The 23,525-nt window shown below is 40.8% G+C and overlaps 1 protein-coding gene across 2 annotated transcripts in view; it reads right to left on the bottom strand.

The window, feature by feature from the left end:
* Window positions 1-23,525, bottom strand: part of srrm3 (serine/arginine repetitive matrix 3) — a 112,516-nt gene that overhangs the window by 44,759 nt on the left and 44,232 nt on the right. For both annotated transcript variants that reach the window (XM_022205998.2, XM_051937177.1), the window contains exon 2: window positions 14,235-14,536. In XM_022205998.2, coding sequence (XP_022061690.2) covers window positions 14,235-14,524 — 290 coding nt within the window. In that variant the 5' untranslated portion in view covers window positions 14,525-14,536. The remainder of the gene's footprint in view (window positions 1-14,234; window positions 14,537-23,525) is intronic.

Raw genomic sequence — 23,525 nt, 5'->3', positions numbered from 1 at the left:
TTAAGAAAACTCTTTCAATGAAACATTTGCAAACTATAAATAAACAAAAGCATTTAAATGAGGTTTTGTGTCATTTTAACTTTTGATACAAAGATTTTAACTGCAAATGTATATCAATTCCACATATTCGTTATCAGTTTCCCTAATTCCTAATAATTGGTATTGTCCCTAAAAACACCATATCATACCTCTACTATGAACATAGCGCAAATTGTAGCAGCGACTTTTAATACCAGCACTGAACGCAGCAGGCGCACTGGTGAAGCTAACTGTCATCCGTCATAACTGCCAGATGCTTGTGTTGGAGCCATCTCATCCCCTGCTAGAACTCAGAGTCCGAACAAATGGCAAAGACTGTCTTCTGACCACAACCTGACCTAAAATTATACTTGGTCAAATGATGTACATTCTGATCCTTCACTGTCAACCTGTTCAGCTCCCAGCAGGACCCCACTGCATGCCATGTTTTATTCTGCAAATGAGTGCCGTAACTCGCGGAGTTGAGAGGAACTGTGGGCAGCATGAGGAGCTCTCAACGAGCTGAAGCACACTACTGCGGACCGCTGCAGAGGCATAGAAAGAAAAGAACAGTCTGCGTCACACTGTAGATTTGTATTCATGTTTTCTGATATTGCATCTACGGCTTTTTTAATTTCACTTGTGTTATGCCTGTCAGTGGGTGCAGCAGAAGAGCAGTAAAATTATCAGTTATATTGCATTTTCACTGTGATCTTAACGGTGCAAAACATAATGAATGATTCACAAACAGCAAAAATTGTTCATGCATACAGCTTTAGGCTACATCCTCCCAGTTTGTGAATAACACAAGGAGCATCCACCACAGGCTGACACTGTAAGAGCAGCGACATGTCTACAGCAGAAACAGCAATAATTCAACAAGCCTGTCTGGCCAAGTCCTCCTCGATTTGACAGATTCTCAAAGGACTGCTGTGCTTGAGAGTACATGGCCTCCTAAACACACTGTACACGGAGTCCATCTCTTGTAGTCACACCATCTTCAAACCATCTCCATGCTGTGCTTAGGCTATGTAATGAGCTGTAATGAGCTCCAGAGACAGAGAAACGTGAAGGCAGTAAGGCTGAGGGGGGCAGGAGGGGAAAGGAAAAGAATTAATAAAACTGTGAAAGGGAAACTAGCATTAATAATAAACTGTAATGTGTATATCAGAATTAACATATCTACTGTAGGAGTGTGTTCAGATAGAAACTCACTAATTACCCCACAACCAAAAATGCACATGCTCTGTTCTCACAGTAAGTACAAAAAAGAATAAAGCCAGGATCTTTTAAAGTCTTAACATACTAATCTGTGACAGTTTCGAATTTGGTAAGTGATTACATCTGAAACATGAGCTCTCCTTGCAATAACCAAAATAGATAATGCAAAAATGTAATTTCAATTTTGTGTCTTAGAGTCTTAGAATGCTGAGAAAATGGTAACCATCCGTGTCATTCTGCTGCAGTAACTGCATCAAGCAAGCTGAGATCTGCAACAAGAGATAGCAGTTAGTTGTTAAATGTTTTGGAACTTTGGTTTTTCAGTTTGATTAGGATTTGCTGTCAGGGAGTAATCAGACTTTGTTTGTGCAGAACAACTTTTTGTTTCATGGTCTGAGTTTCAGTAGGTGGGTAGTTCCCTCTACTGTTTCCTGGTTGAAAATATGAAAATGGGTGGGTTCAGCCATAATACTTCCTGGTATTTAAACACACATGCTACACTGTAGCATCAGCAGAAGCATCAGCCTCTTGTGTCAGCCCTCACTGTGTGAAGACCAAATTGGGTAAAGACCTGCAAGTCTACCTGTGCGAGTCCACCTAGCAAGGACACCAACTTTCTTAGTCTTTTCCCACTATTTATACATGTAACCTGCCTCACCTACCACGTGCTGCAACACCATCCCTGTTATCCAAGGCTTTTGAAAAAAACGTATCTGCTACAAAAAATGAAAACAACAACTCTGCAAACCCCCGCTCCCTTCACTACTGGTATCTCCTTCAACCATGGCCAATGGATTTGCCAGATGACTGTAAACAAAACAAAATAATCCAAAAACTAGTCAATTCTTCAGATATTCAGGTACTAGCATTGACTGAAGCCTGGATCTGTCCAGAAAACACTGCTACACCAGCTGCACTCTCTACTGACTATACCTTCTCCCACACACACTGTGCTGCTGGAGGGGAAGGTGGTACTGGAGTCCTCGCTTCAAAAAAAATGCAAGTTCACGAAGCTCTGTCTGCCAAACAACAAGTCGGCATTTGAATACCATGGAATCAGTGTTACTGCAACTAGGCAACTTTGTAGTTGAGCTGGACATGTTACTCTCGGACATTAAGGACTATGACACACCACTTGTCATGGGAGACATGAATATTTACACAGACAAAGCCCAAGGAACTGATTTTCTGTCACTTATGGCATCATTTGATCTTAAGCAGGTCTCCACCCCTCCCTTACACAAAACAAGAAACACATTTGACCTGGTTTTCTGCCAAAATTGAGTATCACTCCACTTCATCTGTGAGACCACTATTTTATTTAATTCACTGTCACCTTACTGGAAGACTTTCCTATTCTTACGCAAATGTTTTCCTTCCACCACAACCTTTGTCCCTCACACCGACCCAGCTTTCTGATGAGGTCTTGGCCCTCATGCCTCCTCATAACATATTCTCCTCACTCCCGGTTAATGAGCTCACAGATACTCTCTGTTCTTCACTAGCCTCCTGCCCTCTAACATCAAAATCTGCACATATTTTGCAGTAAAGGGCCACCATGAGAAAGTCTTCTGTGATACCATTCTTGCAGAATGAAATATTCATAAAAATGCCATGTGACATTATGGATTGTGCATGTCTGTATCAAGATATGATGGTATTCATAAAATTAATTTTGTTTTACTACTTAATTAATGATTTATGAGATTACTAATTATTAGACAAGAAATTTGTTCAAAATTTGCATACCTAATCTCGAGGCCATGAACTATCCTATAACGATGCCTACCACAACCATAACTATGCATAACATGGAGCCTTCAAACTATTGAACTGGGTGAGTTATATAAAAATTAATCATAACCCACAAATGGGAAAGTATTTTGTTGTTTGTTTGATTTTGAACCAGGCTGTAAACATGTTTATTTCTACTGTAAAGTTGGACACTTTAACATGGGGGGTCTATGCGGATTAACTTACTTTTGGAGTTTGAGGAACTGCATTCCTGCCCTGAATTAATTTCTAGCCCCACAGGTTGCCACTTGGTTTGAACATTGATGTTGGATAATATGAGGGAAGGTACAAGACGGTTACTGTAGTTTAACCTTCTTTGGAGCACATCAAAGTCACAAGCGCGCAACTTATGTGAGTAGTAACTGTATGGAGGCCGTGTAACAATGCGCCAGCGACAGCATAGCTTGTGTTACAACACATTTGTGGCCACTGGTAGGTATCCATTTCACCATAAATTGTAAACTGAAAGCAACAAAGGAAACATCATGTTTTTTGTCAAGATGAGCCAACCTTCATGTAGGGTCTGTGGCCACCACCAAGGGAAGAAACAGCAGTTTTTACATTGGGAGATATCAGGTCAGAAGCCCCAGGTGAATGCTCAATATTTTCTTTAAACATTCACGTGGTTGTGCACTGCATATTCATCCCCTAGAATTGGACTGTCATTGAAGAAGAATTGCCACAAATGACTTGCTCCAAATCTATCTTATTATATTTTTCTTACTTTATTTTGTGGGTGTCATGGCCCCTCCCTCTCCTGCTCTGTGCTCCAGCTGATTGCCAGCGGCTGTGACAAAGCACAGCTGATCACAATGAGCAATCAGCGCAGTATTAAACCCGGCTCTCTCCTCTGCTCTGACGCCGGGTCATGGCATGCCGCACTCCGTTTCACGCATGTCGCTCCCTGGACTCTATCTCCCCTGTGGATTACCTCGCCTGCTCTGCCTTCCTCTCTTCACCCCGGAAACCCTCGTCGGCTCGTCACCCCTCCTCCACTCTGCACCCCTCCGTCTGCGCCCGGTCTGTTTGCTCCTCTCTCCTCGCCACATCTCCGCCACCGGCTCCCTCTGCTCTGCCCACCACCTCGTCTCCCAATTCCCCGGACATTCTGTGAGTCACCTCTCTCCCCGTTTATTTAGTTTAGCCCCCACCATGGCCCCGAGCCATCCTCTTTAGTTTCAGTTTTAGTTTCCCCATTCCATTAATTCCCTGTGCCTCCTCTGTAGAGTGATTTTGTGTTTTGTTATTAATTTTTTTATTAATTCACCCACCTGCCTGTTTTGCCTGCTGCTTGGGTTCACCCTCCTAGTTTTGTGACAGTGGGTGCTCCAATGTACTGTGTACCTGACCACTGTGTTAAGATTATGCACCGGTTAGTTTCATTATGGTTTGCAACCTTTGTAGTTCTCACAATTTTTTGATCACACATTGTAGCAAATTCAGCTTATTCTTAATGGTGCCAATTAATAATAATAAGCAGTAATAAGCAGTAAAGAAGAAGACTGCCAAAGCAACTGTATATGTTTACATCCCACTGCTGTTCGCTTAATTTTGTCTGAAGGGGGCGAACATTGTCAGTCATTGAAAATTCCGGCTCTTGCATTCCTCTTAATTAGAACGAAGGGTCCTAACCCACAGTGTAAATAACAGTCACAGACCTCAAGTACACAAAAAACATTGTGACTATGTAGTTAATTTGCCAGTTTATTGTTTAACCCCTTAGTCCCTGAACCCTGTTTTTGAGGCACCTACTCTTAGTCCCTACAGCCCCCGCCAGCGGGGGCTGTAGGGACTAAGGGGTTAAAAAAGTAATCTGAAGTATGAGCTCCATGTGGCATGAGTAAAAATAAAGGAAAACAGTCCACCACTTGTAGAAACAGATTCTCCTTCCTTCTCTTTAACTGCAGCTCATGGCAGGACCAGTTCCATAAGCTGGATTTTAAATTAACCAGTGGCTCATTCCAGCGTAGAAATAGCATTGGTCTGAAGACTGTTTGCTTTTCTCAGATTAAATATAGCAGCCGATAGCGTGTACTCTGAGCCGACAGCTATCAGTGCATTGATGGTGTGGAGAATAAGATTAGGAGAAAGCATGATGGAGAGCTGAAAAAGCTGCAACATGGCCCATAAGAGAAGAAGCCAGCCCATGTGACAGTGCCATCAGGTCCTGCTGTACGGCAGTCTCTCAGCCCAGCAGCTGTCGACACAGCACAATAGAGGCCACAAACATGCACTTTATATTCATGGTTTTCCATTCACAGCGCAGGGGCCATCACCATACATTAGGTTCTGCCTGACAACTCTACAGTAATGGCCATGTTCCCTCTGCTGTCTGCTGCAGATCGAAGAAGAATGTAAAATACAGGCTGAGAAACATGAAATGTGCGCTAGCCAAATAGATGGCATGACTCTAGGACTCTCTACTTCCCATTGTGCTGATGATAGCGAAGATTTTAGTGCTTGCAGCTATCTCTGATAAGACCCCATCTGAAGAAAGAAGAGGGTCTGAAGTTGTGAGGCTAAAGGCTCGGTTGACACATGACCTACAGAATCTCTGCCTCCTCTCTCTGCTTCTCTTTCTCCTCTTCCTTGTCCTCCTGTTGAATTGCTCGATTCAAAAACTCAGTACAGCTTCACAGCATGAAGTGCAGCAAAGTTGGGTTCTGTTTGATCAGTCTAGCTTACTAACCAAAGTCAGAGCCTGTGTGCCCAGCAGTGGTCCTGCTTCAACAAAGAGCTGGAGGTTTTAGAAGTTTGGGCAGGGAGAATCCCCCACAGCACCTGAATGCCTGTGGGAAGATGGTGGATGGTAGGGAAGAAAGAAGCTAAAAAAAAATGCCTTCTTTCATGAATGCTAAACTCCTGTGTTGCATTTCAAGAGAGGTTCTGTTAAAATTCACAGTGAACTCTGAATGCATCTGTGTAAAGGGCTACATATTGGAGGTTTGTGAGAAGCTATTATGACAAGCGCACTCAAATATCACATCTGTCCTCTGTACATTTAATTAGCACTTCTTGCAGCTGTAAAAGTACCTGCTTACTGCATAACACACCATCTGTTCTGTCCAAACACAGTGCTGAGTAGGAGCTGATTGGAGCAGTCACCCCAAGCAAAACTGGGCAGCACTAAATTCAAACTTTAACTGAGCGTATCTCTTGTGTATTTTTACTTGTGTGTTTGAATACGAAGCTGGCTGTTCACAAGCCACAGTTAGCCAAGTGCAGCCAAATGAAGGCCATTTAGTCCAGGCCCACTTCAAGCAAAGTCCTAGGGATTTGGGCAGAAAAAGACAGGGGACATCGATCAGAGTGAGGGCCTCCCCGCCATGACAAATCACCACGATTAAAGAACTTGATTGGAGTAATTAGACAGCTCCGAGCACTCACAGATTTCCCCCATTAACTCATGATCCTGGAAAATTATTAGTTGTGGCCCCAAGACCATCCTTATGCTGATAGTCATTGATTTGAGTGCCTATGTGTGGGGGATGCATGCTCTCATTCAGCTGCAAGTGATGTCTCTGTGTTTGATGTCTGAAGAGCATTTCTCTACAAGTTGTCCCCAGGCGCTGCTGTACACCTTTGAAACTCTGCAGCCATCAATCCTGAAGCAAAGAGTACAGAAGCAAACTGATGCTGGTGTAGTTAGTAAGATTGAATGGCACTGGGAACATGGGAAGCCAAATCTGAACACCCACACATTTCTATTTCAGGGGCAGAATTAAAACGACCACAGTGAGATAGTTTAACTCTCAGGTGGAGAGGATTTTCAATTGATGCTCTCTAAAGTCATAGATTTTCTGGTTAGATAACAGATACTACATCAGACAGAAAGAATAGCAAAGAAAGAGTACACCTTTCCCTCACTTTATAAAGCTGCCCTCTTCACTCACCACAGGATAAGCAGATCAATGGTTGGAGCAGAACAATCTGCCATTTCTGATTGCTCATCTTCTCTATGATCTCCTTTAACAACAGGATTTGAAACTGTTTTGTTTATCATGGACTTTCTATATTGACTTGGGAGCCCCGCGGTGACAATGTATAAAATGGGTCATTCTCCCTATAATGCTTTCCCTTCCAATTTTCAGTCTTCTAGGATGCTGGCTTATCGTCTTATGTCTTATGACGCAGGCTCTGACTTGCAGGAAAGCCTCCATCAGAGCAGAGGTAGTTATTTGCTCTGGCATCAAATACTATGAGAGGATCTCTTCTAATAAGACCCAAGCTACTCGCATCTACTGCAATTCAAAAAGTGTCATTGGTGATGTTACTCAAGCAATACCACAGCAGTGGTAGCCAAAATGCAGCAATTTAGCTCTCAGCGACTATAATAATCATTTCTTTTCTGCCTAAATTTACTTTTCTGCCTTGGAACTGGTTCTTTAGCACCCACATTTAGAGCACTAGTTCAGTTATGTTATGTCTTTTTTGCTTGTGTCTGGCCAGACCTCTCTACTTGACTTAAACAACAGATATACATTTTTCAATACACATGTGTATCTATTGTTTCTGCTAGATGAAGCAGCAACCGTAATATCTTCAGCCTTTAATTTCAAATAGCTCCTACTACAGGTGGTAAACAGCATGCATGCGGAAGACTTAGACTCATTTTTTTCTGGATGAATTTTGTTGCCTCTCTAAAGGCAACCTGTGTGTGTCTCTGCATGAATTGTATAGTTATATATGTGAGACTCACATGTTTAAAGGGAGACCTGTGAAACCTGTAGTTTAATGAGTGAACAGAACTCATTCAGGGGCTGAAAAACAGCTTAGACACCACAGGAGTTCAGACCATTCACACTCATTATGCTTCAAATAGCATGCAAAAACACCTCTGAAATAGAGTCTGGACCTTTTCATGCACAGCAGCTCTTGGGTTTGAAATCAGTCAGAGGGCTATGCTATCATAAGTGGCACAAAGTTTAGATAACAGTTTTGTGTGAAATATTCAGTACATACACATTTTAGATAGATTAAACCTTTATTGATCCTGCAGCGGGGATGGTGAAAAGGACAAGATAGTATTGTGCCATGTCCTTCACGAGCTACTCTACAATGTAGTAAATGTTCCTTTAAAATTACAGTATAAAACTGGTAAACACAGCTGCTATTTTTACAGTGTTACAGTTATAATTTATGTAAAGATTTCATTTTTGTATACTTGTTTACACCATTGTACAGTGAAATATGAGGTTTACTGTTTATTATTGTAAAAAGAGTCTCCAACAATGTACTGTATTTATGCGATGTGGCTCCAGTAGTATAGAATTTGAAAAAGAAAACAAAACAGACAAACGCGACAACTAAAAAAGTGTCTTGAATTTTACATTTCAGAATTGAGATAGGATAATAATTTAAGAATACATAACGGGATAAAGCAAGTTGGATTCTTATAGATCAAAGATGTTTATTCGAAGGCAGAAATGTATGACAAATTGTAGTTTATTAAATATATTTTATAAATCAATGGCCAAAACCAAAAATTACTTAATAACTTACAGTGAAAAAGAAAAAATGATGCTGGTCTATTGCTTTGTGAACTAGCTTGCTGTTAATGGTTACTCTTGTTTATGGCTCCAAAAAAGCACCAGATTTTTCTGTAAGTGACTGTATTTTGGAAAAACAATACACTATTCCTAGAATTTTGCTGTATTTTTACAATAATTTATTAAAGTGTGACAGATTATACCTCATGTTCTCTCAGATAGATGTGATGTATAAATGGACCAATGTATGTAACCTCTAGCTCATCTAATACACATAAAATGGCGATGTTCCCTGCAGCACCGAAGCACTCAGTGCAACAATGAAAGAGGGATGCTGCCAGGCCATGGATAGCTAAATGAACAGACTCTCTTAATCACTGAGCCCATCTAATTGGCTCCAAGGGTGAGGCCATCACTCATGACAGACCATTTATCCTGGTCTTATCTCTGGAGAGGAGCATGGCTAGACTGGGGGGTTGTGTGTAAAGGGAGGATGGGAATGTCTGCCATGCTGGCAGGGCTAGTGAAGAGGGCAGACATCCAACCTGCCCCCCAGCCTAATCCTTCAGCACGTCTTTAGTCAGGACAGACACTAAGGGGTGAGGTAGAGACTGAACCCTCTGGCATGAATCCACAACAAATGAAAACAGACTCCAGCCACCATCTTAATTGTGTCTAATGCCTGGCACTGCTCTCCCTCTCTATCCCTGTGTTTCATCCCCCACTCTATCCCTTAATCCTGCACACATGCACACTCACTCTCTCATTTAAAGAGGCACATTAGAAATTGGAGAGGCAGGGGTAGTCGTGCTGAGCCAAGCTGGCAAATGAGATTCTCCTTTTATTATAGCTTAATAAGATGACTTGAGTCCGTCCAGAGCTTTAACACTCAGCTGAGTGGTCGTCATCCTTCATGTGCGACTGTCTGCCAGCCAAGGCCATGCAGTCTGACGAGTGAGTGGAGCTGGTCAGCGCGGTCTCCTTGTATTCTGTCATCATTAGCCAAGCTGCTGCCTGCCACTACTGTTCCACTAGACATCATTGCTCTTTTACATTGCTCTTAAACCAGGAGCTACTATGTCTACTCGAGGCTGGAGTGAAGCTAGACAGATGGCAATAGTGCACCCACTTCTTTCTATCTTTTTTCTTTATTGCAAAGTCCAGCAGCTCCCTTTCAACTACATCAATCTGCCATACCTCCACCATTACCCTGCAGTCTTAATGAGGTTCCACTGCCTGACATGAGCAGTCATGCTCAGAGAAGGAAGGATGGGGAGAAAAGTGAGTCAAAGAAAAGAAAACCTTAATCCAGTTCCACCTTCAAAAGAAAAAAAAAACACTTAGTGCATTGATTCAATTAATCTCAATACTCTTGAGTAACAAAAGGTCCCACATTCTGACATTCAAATGTGCCTGCCACTGTTCGTATCTGGACTACCCCCCTAAAAAAGCCTCTCTAATTAGCCTGACTTTTTTCAATTAAATCATCCTCCCCTAATATCTTAAGGATTAGCATGCTTTCGGTAAATGACAAATGTGATTTGAGTAAAATGTCATGAGGTATCAGTGGGAAAGTGAGTTTCTCTGCACTGACATAGGATCACAGAGCTCCTTGTTAATTTCAGTCTCAGCTAGCCTGGAGTTTGCCTGCGAGCTGTGGTTATTCAACCAGCAGTGTGTGTTTATATGTGTGTGTATGAGTAAATCCACCAGAGAGAAATCCTGAGATTTTGGATTAGAGCTGACTGCAGTCTCTACAGTTTCCATGGCTCTTGCTAACTTTGTGCTGGATGTCATGCTAATGAAACAGAGTAGCATGTGTTGGCCAATGTTCTTCAGTGTCTCTACAGCAACCTCACTAACAAGAGCTACTGAGGATTAAGACAGTAATGCAAAGTTCAAGTGCTGGATGCAAGAATACAAATACATGAAGGATGAGTAATATTGCCCGGTGACATGTACATGATTGTGAAGAACAAATGGATGTCACTAAAGACTGCTTTGAGGATTATCAGGATATGTTTCCCACACCTCACTATGTATATTTTAAAACTTTTTTCTCAGGCCAAATTTCAAAAGCACTTCCTTTCAGTAACTCCCACTGCTGGCTTCGAGGACAGTGTAGAATCCCTTGACACATACGTTATATATGCAAAGGATCTTCCACACCTCCCTGCTTCAACTAATCTAGCAAGCAGGAGACCCTCCAGTCACAAGGACATGATCCTTCACTTGGCTGCTGATTGTGAACACTGCCAATTATGTACACTGAGGCACCTGGCCAAGCAGGAAGCACCCAGGTCTTTGCCATAATAGTCCCTGTAGTGTCCTTCATCTAATACTGACCCTTTTCTTAAGCCAGAAAATGCTTATTTTGAGGATCAGAGCAACCCTTGGTAGAAAGACATCTCACAAGAATAACCTGTTTGTAAGAGAATGCAATGAAAAAAATGACTTGATTGTGTCATGACAGACCACAGCTACTGCTAACATTTACATATCATCTTGCCAAAATTGTCCATATCATCCAAACACAGCTGCTATACAACATTTTCTCAAAAACCCACAGCCCCTTACGCTTACTCCACTCCTCTGCAGAGGCCTGCTTTTTTTCTTCCTCTTAATATTGCGAAGAAAATGACTTTTGACAGGTAGCAGATTCTGAATGTTATTTTTTGGTGCAGCTTGTGAACTCAGCACCCCTACAGGTACATACCTGTCAGTGTCAGCTTCTCTACTAGTAAAGCTTTCATGGCTTGCACCCTAACTAGCTCCCCAATAACAGAATTGTGAAGAAAAAATAGAGAACTACAATTTTTCTGAAAACAGTAATCCCACTTGACGTCAAAAAACAGTATAACTGTCTTCTTTTTTCTGTGAAGTTTGCATGCCAGGATTTCAAACTGGATTGAATTTCTCAATATCTCTGTGTTTTGTGTGGTTTGTCTTATAAAACTAAGCCAAACCAAACTTGACGATTACTTATATTCATGTTGAGGCTACCTGTTCCACTGTGTTCGTGGGTTTTATTTTCAAAAAAGCCCCCAAGATTCCCGAGAAATGGTTCAACAGCGCTTCAAGTCCTGCCATTGGAAACCAGTGCAATGGCTGTAGCAGTGTCGGCAAGAAAATTATGAGACTTGGAAAAAGAGGAAATATTATTACAGCTGCAACAATTGTATTCAATTCAATTCAATTTTATGTATAAAGCACCAATTCACAACAAAAATCTGTTGAGAGAACTTCACAGAAGTAAGGTCAAGAGCTAACAACAAAATATTACATTTATATCTAATATATTGTAGCGACAATACCGAAACAATGCCGCAACCCAACAGTTCTCTTTGAACAAGGATTGTAATCACAGCACTAGGCGTTATACTGACAGAAATATATAATGAAGAAGTGGTTTGTCTTAAAGTTAGATGGTGAAAAACTGTCAATGACTTCGATGGGAGATATTCAAGGGGCTGTGAGCATCATGGCGTTAATAGATGGGAGAATATTATACTGTATGTGATGCTGCAACAGATGGATTTTTTAGAGTGACAGAAATTTTTCTATTGTCGTTAATTTTTTATCACATTTAAACACCTTTTTCATTCACATTCAGACATTGTAAGTCAAAGTATTATTATAACCTCTGAACTAAAACTATGTATTTTTTTCTTTCGTTTAATGTGCATCTGAGAGAACAGCTGTCTACAGAGAACAGCTTGCATTTCATTCATGCTGTATACTGTATGCATAACCAAGACCCCCTGAGTGTATTTTTGGTATTTTATGACTGTAACTACAGTGACTGTGTATTGAGCTCTGAGAAGAATAAGTGAACTACACTCAGTACTGTACCTGAATGCCTTCTGTGCAGATAAAGATGTGGCACTAAACTGCTGCTGTGCTGCTTATATGCTGCTTTAGCTATGCAGGCACACTGTACATCCAACACACCGTGTACAGGAAAACTGGTGGCACTACAATTTCACTTAAATCACTCTTTGGCTGGTGCTGTCATTTCTGTCCCTGTGAGTATACAAAGCTCCACCAGAGTTCAAGAGCCGTAAAATGTCATCATCACTTTGTGCAGCCAGTTACAATGCTACAAAGGCAACAAATGCACAAGCCCAGAATACATTTACAGCCTTTACTGCAAATTTACTGCAAATACATGGAATGTATCCTCCAAGGGGACGAGAAAGTAGTGTCATGAGAACAACTATATGTCCATGGTGTCCAAAGCTGGACGTGTGTGCATCTGTTACACTGACCGTATACAAAGAGGGATGGGCCTTCGATGACTCACCAGTTGGTGGTTTTGAAGGTAAATTAACTGGTTCTGGCTGTCACCACCTTTGCAGGAGCTGTTATTCTATTCTGTTGGACTATACAAATGTCTTGGTGTCATGGACTGTCTAGTGACAATGTCTCACACAAAGCTGCCAACTTTACCTTTAAACCTTAACATGACATGTGAGTTTTAACAGAATTGATCCTCCGTACAGTTGCCATGAACATGGAAATTAGCTATAGATATTAAAACTATTTTTTGTGCCAAGCTGTAAAAATGTTTATTTCGGTTGTTCTGTTGGATATTTTGATAAGGGAGTTGATGGGGACTGACTTGACTCGGGAACCAGCTTGAAGTGGACATTGTACAAACTACAGTTTTTGGCACTCCTGCTCTCGCTTCAATTTTCAGCCTCACAAATTGCCACATGGTCCGCAAGGAAGTGTAACCAGCCCTTTACTCACTCTTTGAACCTGATTTTTTTTTTATTTATTTACTTTTTTTGCGACTTGGGACAGCAAACACAATATTGCCAATTTGAAAATGGCATTTGTGTCTAGTAGTGGATGGCAGCATTAGTACAATATTCACTCTCTATCGGCTCTATCACCTGAGGGAAATATGTGGCTCTTAGATGGATACTAGATCCTTCATTATGTTCACCAGCTAGTCATGAACTGTGTCTGTCTGATATTTTCTGGTGATCCGGTAGTGCATGGCAGTTTTTCGTTTTTCTCTGAGAACAGCTGCTTGCTGAAGCTTAAATTAATCTTATGAGAGTCCTGAGACAGTGAAGTGGCAAACTGGACAGGTAAACAATGATCCTAAACTCACTATAGCACATCAAAGTCATATCCAGTCTCTGTTTCACCTGCTTCTCTACTCAATGCAATCTCACATTTAGCACTATTTTTCATTGGTCTATATGAAAAATGAGGCATGTATCTGGATTTTACTTTTTAGATGGCATAGAATTGAAACTTACGACTTACCAATTAGTTTGACTATGGAACCCTCAACTCTCATACTCTCATCTTCTGACTTAGTTTGTAATTATTACAATGCCTCTAAAACGTACATTCTGAATATATTAGTTATTACATTATATTGTACTTCAACAAATACCTCAAGACCTAAACTATCTAAACACAAGAAGAGAACTGCATAACATACTCTTCCAAAGCTATAACTTTGTATGCTAGTGTAGTTATAAATGTCAAGGAGATTTTGAATGAGCTCTTCTTACTTCTGGAACAGAAGCTGGGAGTTCTTCACTTCAGCTGCAGATTTAGTAATAATTCTTTCTTTCACTAAGATTTACCTCTCTCACATCTGACACATTTTTACTATAAAAAATATCTCTGGCAGCAGCTTTAAGTACATAGTAGTTCTTGTATGAGGCTCATAGTAACTCAACCACTCACCCCTGCTCCTCCATCATCTCCTGGAGCTCCATACATTTGAGCTCCACCCTCCTCTTCCTCTCATGATCCAAGATTTCTCTGTGTGGCTTCTTCACCATGACTGGCTCTGCTTTGGGCTGCTCCTCCTCCTCTGTCCCTGGCTGTCCATCCTCGGTTTCAGTTTGCAGCGCTGTAGTTGGCATTGGCCCTCCTGATCCTACAGCTGTTCCTGCTCCTGCTGCAGGGACCTCAGGTTGAGCCACCCCATTTGCACCATCCTTAGGAGATGGTACCCTGGCTGCATCGTACATGATTGCTGAACTCTGCAGAGACACACATGATGAAGAGACAAAAGGTCAGTAGAGAGAAGAGAGAGGGGAGAAACTTCCATCTGAACACTGTAGTCCAGAAGACTTTGACACTCTCAGACACTCACTCCATGTTAATGATTTCACATCAAAACTTTCTTAGAATCGACATCTGGAAGGAGTTTGTCTTCGATTTATTACTGAACTGTGAGTAATTCTAATACACATGGCACCCATTCAGTAAAATAAAACATAAAAGTAGGATCTTCTTCATTTCCACTGTTTAATGCTCCGTGAAATTTTTTTTTTACAGTCCAGCTGCAGAGCAGCCAATTTATTACAAATCTTTTCCACGCACAGGTATCTAAATTTCCTCTGTGCAAGAATGCATCTGAACCAACAGTAACATACAAACATTTGGAGAGGTGAGCGGTTTGATGCTAATATGTCTGGACAGGCTGCAGCGCTTCTGCCTGAACTGAGCAAGACACTTCACAAACATTCACACACACACACACACACACACACACACACACACACACACACACACACACACACACACACACATACACACATATGTCTGTTTATCTATACCGGTGGGGACATACCATTGACTCCCATTTATATCTAACCCCCAACCCTTACCCTAACCCTAACCTTAACCCAGGCCAAAACAATGGCTAACCCTAAAGAAACATTTTTGAACTTTAACCTTTTTCAGTAACAACAACATGTCCAAGAAAACACGGTTTAAACTTGTGGGGAACGAAATGAGGTCCCCACAAGTGACATTGTTTTCGGTTTTCCTACAGTTGTGGGAACATTTGGTCCCCACAAGTATAGCCAGCACCTGAGCACACACACACACACACACACACACACACACACACACACACACACACACACACACACACACACACACACACACTCACACACACACACACACACACACACACACACACACACACAAAAATTTGGATCTTGAGTGCATGTAGACAGGCGCAGCCAGACAGTGCTGGCAGCAACTTCTGCTCCATGATTCAACAACCCAGTGAGTGCTCAAAGGCAGGTTAGGATGAAGAGAGTGACTCCTCTTTAAAACTCTTATCTACGGAAGAAAACTGAAGATGTAAACTGTAAAGGCCGTATATAACACAGGACTTCAGACTGCAACCATTTTTCAAGAGAAAATTTCATGTGCCATTGTATTCAGATCATCAGGCTGATTTCTAGACACTCAAGCCATAACAGCTACTGTGTTAGATATTGTGGTTTAAACTAGTATCTTTTCTTCCTCATGTTCTCAGCCAGTCTCCTTCTGCCATTTCTCTGTTCCCAAAAATTATGCGATCTGTGGCAGATTATTAAAAAACTAAATATGGAGAGAGAGAGGTCCAACTTAGACACACCTGATGATAAAGAGTGCAGGTGCAGGCAGGGAGATAGATACAGATTGATACTACACTCAACCACGATGGCTGATTTAGTGCTAAGGCTGAAAATTGTAACTATTATGAAAAGCGATCACAATCAGGTGAATATGATCGACCGCGGTAGTGACACCTACAATGCAGTCCACCAGCAGAAACATCTGCTCATAGAAAACAGCCCATGTAGAATAAAACACTTCAAATCTACTAGTAGAATTCATTATTTTATTATTTTCCAACAAATTTTTGGTCTCACAGCATGAACCATAACCTACACGTGAGGCACTTTGGGAACATTGGTAAATAATAGATGTTCAGCAAGTGAGAAGTTGGGCCTGACTAGTTTATAGGAGAAATTAGAATAAGAGCCGTGACAAAATTTAAATATATTTAGATAAAAATATTTCACAAACTTCAAGCCTTGAATCACTGATAATATTTACATCACTGCAAAAGTGGGTTTTGCAAATACAACTATCCATCAGCATGGAAGTCCATTATTAGTTTTGGCGATGCTGCACCAAAATAAAAGTGTGGTGGGGTGAAGAGGGGTGACCAAATCATGTGCTACTGCAACCAAGTGAGAAAATTGTTCGCAGCAGTGCTACTTGTGAAGAAGTTTGTTTAGAGTCCTGTCACACAAACAGCATGAGAGAGGGAGGAGGATGGGAGAGATGGATGCAAAGCAGCTTAAAGACAAGAAACTGGGAAAACAATATCACAATGAAACAGCTGATGGAGGAGAAAGTGAACGGTATTGATTCATCTTTAATATACACCGAATGCATTCTTGGTTTTTGACTCCGGTGACCTTTCTGTTTCTGGCTCGTTTCCTCCTGAAATGATGAGATTTTCATTTTGTTGAATAAAAAGGCATCTGGTACAAGTGCTGTGTGGATTGGGCTCTGATTAAGATGGATTGCTCTTTTAAGACCGGTGCAGAACGTGCAGGAGGAGAGGAAGGGCTTCATGTGCCCACGAGCCTCAGCCGCTCCTCTCTCTCCACATCTAATGGCTTCATTTTTCACCAAGGAGCCAAAAAAAGCCAGCTGAGGTACTCCATCACTATCACACATGGACCAGAAAAGACAGGAAGATGCTGTAGCTGGATGGACAGACCTCTGCAACTACAGTTCCATCTCATCCCTGCTTCTTTAATCTGATCGCTGAGAGTGTGCAAGCAGCTAGTGCAGAGGAGTGAGGCGGTTGTGTGCTTTCGAGCTGCTTCTGGTAGTCTTTGACTGGTTAATAGGGATGTGCTTGTATTCTGAAGTGCTGTGCGCTGGTAAACGAGCCGTGAATGTGTGCGCAGCGACACGGCTCTCGGCTGACAGAACAGGTGGCAGGACAGCAGGAGGCATCATCTCTGAATCTATTATACAGTAAATCAGCACTTGATATTCCATGACAGCAGTCTCTCATCTGCACGCGCTCGTCTGCGGGAGATTGTGGAGAGAGAAAAGATCTCATCTATCAAAAGAGACTTTAAAATGACATTCAGGTAGATGGGAGGAGTGTAATGGACGTTTGTAGGAACACCAGCAGGAAGCTAGTAAAATGCAGTAAACGAGTCACTCACTGAACAACATGTTCAGAAAAGAAGTTAAGCAGAACAATCAACCCCTGTAAAATTTAAACTTGAAGTATTTGTTAATGTAGGAATACAGAGAGTAATTTATGACTCAAGGATCTTAAAGATTTGACAAAAATGTACATTTTTAGTGCTGTAAGCAGCCAAACAGCACTGCATTTGAATTCGTGGATTGGATTTAATTTATGAAGAACTCTGCCAAAATAATTCAACATCGCTGTTATGAACAAACATGGGATCAAATATTAAATCAAATACGAACATTTAAATGTGAAGCTAATCACAGTCTCTATATCGAAGGGACATGCTAGATGTGTTTCTATGTAACTGTGAAGCAAATTTGCAGTAGACTTTTGAAATGTTCGAAGAAACATAAAGAAAATGCAAATTTTGTTTGCTTTTATTAACTGTTCTGGAGCAGATAAACTAGGTAGTGTAATAGTGTTCTAGTCTACATTACACATGGTGGCAATAAACAGGGTACAAGAAGCCACAAATAAAACTGGACACATAACCAGCCAACCAATAAAATACCTGAAAGAAAAAGAAGAAACAAACAAAATTCTGTCTATCCATAAGAGAAAAATGTAGTTATAGAATGGAAGTTATTAGGAATTGTTTTCAGTCAGAAGAGTTGGAATAATTTTTTCATGTCAGCTGATGTTGGTCATATTTCATGCTGTCTGGAGACAAAGACAATGAAAGAAACATAAACTGATCAGTCACGAGAGTTAAATGTTGGCTATGCCAGAATTTATGCAAAAACAGGTGTTTCCATCAGTCATCAAGCCCATTTAATCTTTTTTCAAAACTTTAAAACCACCTTAACCAAACGTAAAAAGTTCTGGTAAAATTTCAAAAATTTGAAATTAAAAATGTGAATAAAAATACATTGCCACAAACCCCGATTCTTCTTTAAGCAAAGAACCTATTTGTCATGGTCCTTAAGGTTAAAGGTGTCCTCAGTTTTAGGACAAATGTCAAGTGGGACCAAAAACTGTGAAAAGGACAAACCAGGTTGTAGACACGTGAAGTTTTGTGTGACTCCTACGGTTTTCAGCAATTGGCCAACCATTGGTTTTGTTTACATATTCCTCTACTCTGCTTATTATGGCCACACATACCAAAGCCCACATTACCACTGTAGAAAGCTAAAAGACCAAGATTGCCTAAAATTCTCTTGATAATTATATGAAAACATTGCTGCTAATGCGCCTACTGAGCATAGTGAGCATAATGCAACAACTAATGCTCTTACTGCTGCATGCCCTCCACATTGTTTAATTAAGACCAAGTGGTCAGTAGTTCTGAAGATGTAAAGCCAGCCTGCTCAGGTCTGTCTCCTCCAGCCAGAGAGGAGGACTATGGATAATCAGATTGGTCTTGGCCTGTTGGGGCCCTGCAGGTAACACTCCCCCACACGTTTCACCATACACAGGAAGTTAAAGGCAGGTTCAGCTGGAACAAGCTCAAATGAAATGAAGATATCACCTGAAAGTTGGAGGGTGAGAATCATCCCATCACAAATAAAATTCTCCACAATGCTAGATGTGGGCCAGGCCTGTGGCAAACTGTGCTGCGTTCATTATATAAACCACATCATTATATTAACAGTCATTCCCTCCATGACAGGAATGGCGCAAAATATGTTTCCTATCAAGTTAAAATAACTAAATCATTTAATTGTGTGATAGAAAAGAAAAAAATTCCGAGCAGAAAGGGTGAGTTGTCAGTGAGCTGATAAGGCAGCGAAGCACACAGTTAATTGTGTGAGTCCTCTACAGGGACTGAAGGTTATCTCCAGCTGCTGTATTAACGCTGACACCAAGCTCTTGCGCTATTATTGTGAGGGTGTCGAAGATTGTCACATCCCCACAAACGCTGTCTGTAATTAGTCATTATGCTAAGTGACGTTGTTTAGCCACATGCTCTAAGTGTCTCCATCAGTTATTTCAAATCCCAAACAGATAATATACAATATTCGGCTTTGGAGCTGTGACACTGATCGCTGTTAGAAATAAAAGCGCCATTAGTTGAGTCTTCTCTCCATCAAGTGAGAGAAGATGGCTCCTGTTGTCTGTTCTTAACCTTGCCTGTGGTTTGTTGTGCTGTCTGCTTGATTGGACGCTGCCGCTGGTAAGGATTCTGCTGTGTCTGCACCACAGTCCATCTTCTGCTGACATCACACCTCGTACAACTCAGCAAGCCCGTAATGAAAATAACATCGCAACACAGTGGATGTGCAAGGTGTCGGTCTTCGTTAAATGTTGAAGGGCTGCTGTAAGTTCCATGCAAGCATCATGATCTGTCAATTACATGGTGGCTGGCGGCCCACGCAGGGCTGACTCATCTGATACATGCAGTAGATGGATCACGGACTTAAAGCTCAATTAATAAGGATAACATTCACCATAGCGACAGTGAAAAAATCTTAGTCTCATTAGGAATCTAATGTTGCATTAGACTAATGAGACGTTAGACGTTAGGAGTTTGCCAAGACGTGAGTTGCACTGTGATTATCTTCATTTTTGTTATTTTTTCCACGGGGAATTTTTGAATATTTCACTATCAACAATTAAATGACAATATTTGTATTGTGCTCTGCAGCCTTTGTGAGCTGCAATCTATTGGGACGTGGGATTATTTTGCTTGTCTGCCTCTTTCAGTGGATTGATAGTCGGTGAAGAGATACTTCACAACAAAATAAACCACAGGAGATCCCAAACTGAGAGAATCAGAGGCAAAAAGCATCAAGCATCCAACAATTTATTGCTGCAAAAAAATGTAACTGATTAAAAAAACCTACTTCACATCTTTACGTTGATGACATACTGTAACTGTAGTTTTAAAGCTGGAAACTGATTTTGAAAGTAGATAGTAAAGAACATAAATCACTCGAACTGTTTTATTCTAATGTTGCCCAGAATGCCTCATTTAATATTACTGATTCATCTGGCCTGCATTTTGGTTTTATCTTTTTATGGTTTTATGGTTTTTGTAGTTTTTACGTTTTTTACGGCTTTGTGATAATCAGATTGTATTGTTTTGTTTTATCATGCTGTTGGAAAGCACTTTGGTCTTCTTTTATGTTGTTGTAAGGTGCTCTATAAATACATTTTGATTGATTGATGTGATTAAAAATGATACATCACTCACATTCCTCAAATTAATGCAAGAGACAAACATAACTGCCATATTTGCATAGTTTTTCATCACTGAATTATGTTACGCCCTCTTCTCTTGTGTTTAACTAACAGTAGTGGATAAAAAGTTAGAGTCATTTGCACTTTCTGGTAATGTTATTGAAAATTAAGACACTTTTAGATGGAAACTTAATGTTAATTTGTCAAATTTTTTGTTACCATAACTGAGAGAGTGAACACTATGCTTTTTTGAAGGAAATTTGAAACAAGTGATTGAGACCATAAACTAATTTGGAAAAGATTTACTGAGGTAAGAAAATAAGTAAAAAGTAGGCTCACTTTCTCATAGGTTTCTATACAATCAAATGTGTTTATGTAATCACAGGACTCGCCCCCAGTGGCTGATCAGAGGTGTGTTTATCTTTTATACTCTATAGCCTCAAACCAGCAACTGTGTGATTATTAATCCAGCACTCTCAGACTTCTGGGTTACCTAGCATATAGGTTGTCCATCTATTGTTTGTACCGGCCCAGTGTAATGTAAGAAGTTAGAATCAGCCACGGTCCTTATTTGCAAATGTTAGTCTGTTAACATGCAAAGGTAAAATGACCAACGTTACACCATAACATCAACATGTCAGCATCACTGCTGCCTAAATATTTGCATGACAACATTAACGTAAGATCAGATCAACTTTATCCATCCTGGAGGAAATTATTTTGCCAGAGTACAACAAACAATAAACAAAGGGTAGTGGAATATCCACAATTACACAGAGGTTAGTTTTAAAATAGAAATAAAGTATAAAATGCAAAGTTGCATTTCGCATTTAGCTCAAAGTAACAATGTGCCTAAGTGTATTGTGGTGTGCATAGCTGATTTTTATTTGATTGCAATCAAATGAAGCATTTCTGTCTATAAAAATATCAAGCTGCACCTTATTTTAAATGGTGTATATACTCAACTGAGTGTAGAATGATTGTACTGTTGACTTTTCATTGCCTGAGTCATTTTTTTCCACATATGGATTTGCTTAGTGGAAGTTTGTGGAAAATGTGCTGCTCCTTTTTCATACAATATGCTTTCTGGATCTGAATATACGAATATAGCTCAGTTTTTCTTACAGGGTAAATCTGCACAGCAAGGCTCCTTCAACACAGAACATATGTATGACCATCTGTACAGTGCATTTAGTCTTGAGAGATGTGCTAATGTAAATAGTGCAGGCTGTATGACGAGGAGAGAAGTCTTCGTTCTAATTAATATTCTTTTCAGTTAGCATTAATTATCTGGTGTTGTAGTTAGTGACTGGCTGCAGTCTGCAGTTCATTGTAAGATGGAAAAGGTTATTTTCCAGCACATATTGATTTGTTTATCATCCTTATCACAGACGTAACACCAATATGGCATGTAAAAATGTACCTTGGCTAGATCCATCTTTTCGTATTTTCTGCACCTTATTTCAACGCCTAATTTAAATCAACTGATAGATTAATGGAGCTGACTTTGTCATCCAAGTGGAAAAAACAAACAGCACTTCTTGCTGTGCTTTAGAAAATTTTAGTCTTGTGTAAGTGGATTGCATTTTAGCAGCTACACTCAAGAGAAAAAAAATCTAAGAGATGGGACTGGTTTCTTTGGAACCACTTTTCTCTCTAAAAGCAGGCTCTCTCTCCCTCACTAACCCCTCACCCCTCTCTCATAGCATGCTAGGTCACTATGTTGTGCACAAAAGCTCCAATGATTGGATCTCACTCAGTGGTGGATGCATCTCAGCCATGATTACAGGGTGGCAGTAACAGGGGGCTGACCTTGATGGCGACTGGCAGAAAGTAGCTGAAAAACATCCTGGGTGGCTATCTCCTTCTGGATACACTTTGTGTGCACCTGTCATAGTAAGACCCCCCACCAAAGAAAGTTTCCCCCCACCTCCACTTCTTCCCCCTACCCATCCAGCTTCTCTTCTATCTCCTGCTTTCCATCACACCTACCCTACTTCCAAAATAATCTGCCCCTTGGCTGGAAGCTTGTGTTTGTTTTTAGCACTTTGCCACCCAGAGGATGTGTTTAGCTTTCCCAAGGTCAGCTGTCTTCATTCCAGGCACGTTGGATTGCTGTTGGGTGCCAGGAAACAAGGGGCCTCAACTTTTTTTTTTTCAATATTGTTTTTCCCTTTTTTTTTGTTTAGTCCCAGCAGGATGGAGGGTGCATACAAAATGAGCAACAGAGGTCCGACGAATGGTAATAGGAAAGATGAGGTTGAAGTGCACAGTCAATTACTTGCTGTAAAATCTAAGGTTTGGATGCATGACATATCTTGTACGCATTTTCAACAAACAGCTACTGTGATTTGGTTGTTTCATTGCCAGACACAGCCCACCATGTGACTAACTGTATAAAAGAGCACATGGTGTTGGAAAGTGAAATGAGTCGTTTCTGTTAAGTGCTCCACTTGCTTTTCTGTTGTCGCCTTTGAAAACACAGCACAGAGCGAAATAAAAATGTGGTTTTGACTGTAGACCAGAGAGATTTCAACTCTATCAGGGAGAAAAAGAAAGTGAACGCACAGCGAGGAATGACTGCAGAAGCCTGTTTGATGCTGCTAAAGAATTCCGGGGATAGCATTTATAATTGCAAACATCTCCTCTCTTAGATGCAGAGCTTTGCAAAAACTCCACCTTCATGTGTGGAACTACAAGCAAGTGCCACTTTATGCATAATTTGGCACCAAAATAACAACAAAAACATCAGTGTTATGAGAGCGCGACAGTGTGAATTTATGCGAGAAGGTGGTGGAAAAAGTTTGGCCTTTGGTGGAGAAACATCCTTGGCAACCTCA

Source organism: Acanthochromis polyacanthus, chromosome 17 (genome assembly GCF_021347895.1).
Source record: "Acanthochromis polyacanthus isolate Apoly-LR-REF ecotype Palm Island chromosome 17, KAUST_Apoly_ChrSc, whole genome shotgun sequence".
In the NCBI taxonomy this organism is placed as follows: Eukaryota; Metazoa; Chordata; class Actinopteri; family Pomacentridae; genus Acanthochromis; species Acanthochromis polyacanthus.
The sequence above is the reverse complement of the archived record's forward strand: the minus strand, read 5'-3'. Positions and strand labels throughout refer to the sequence as shown.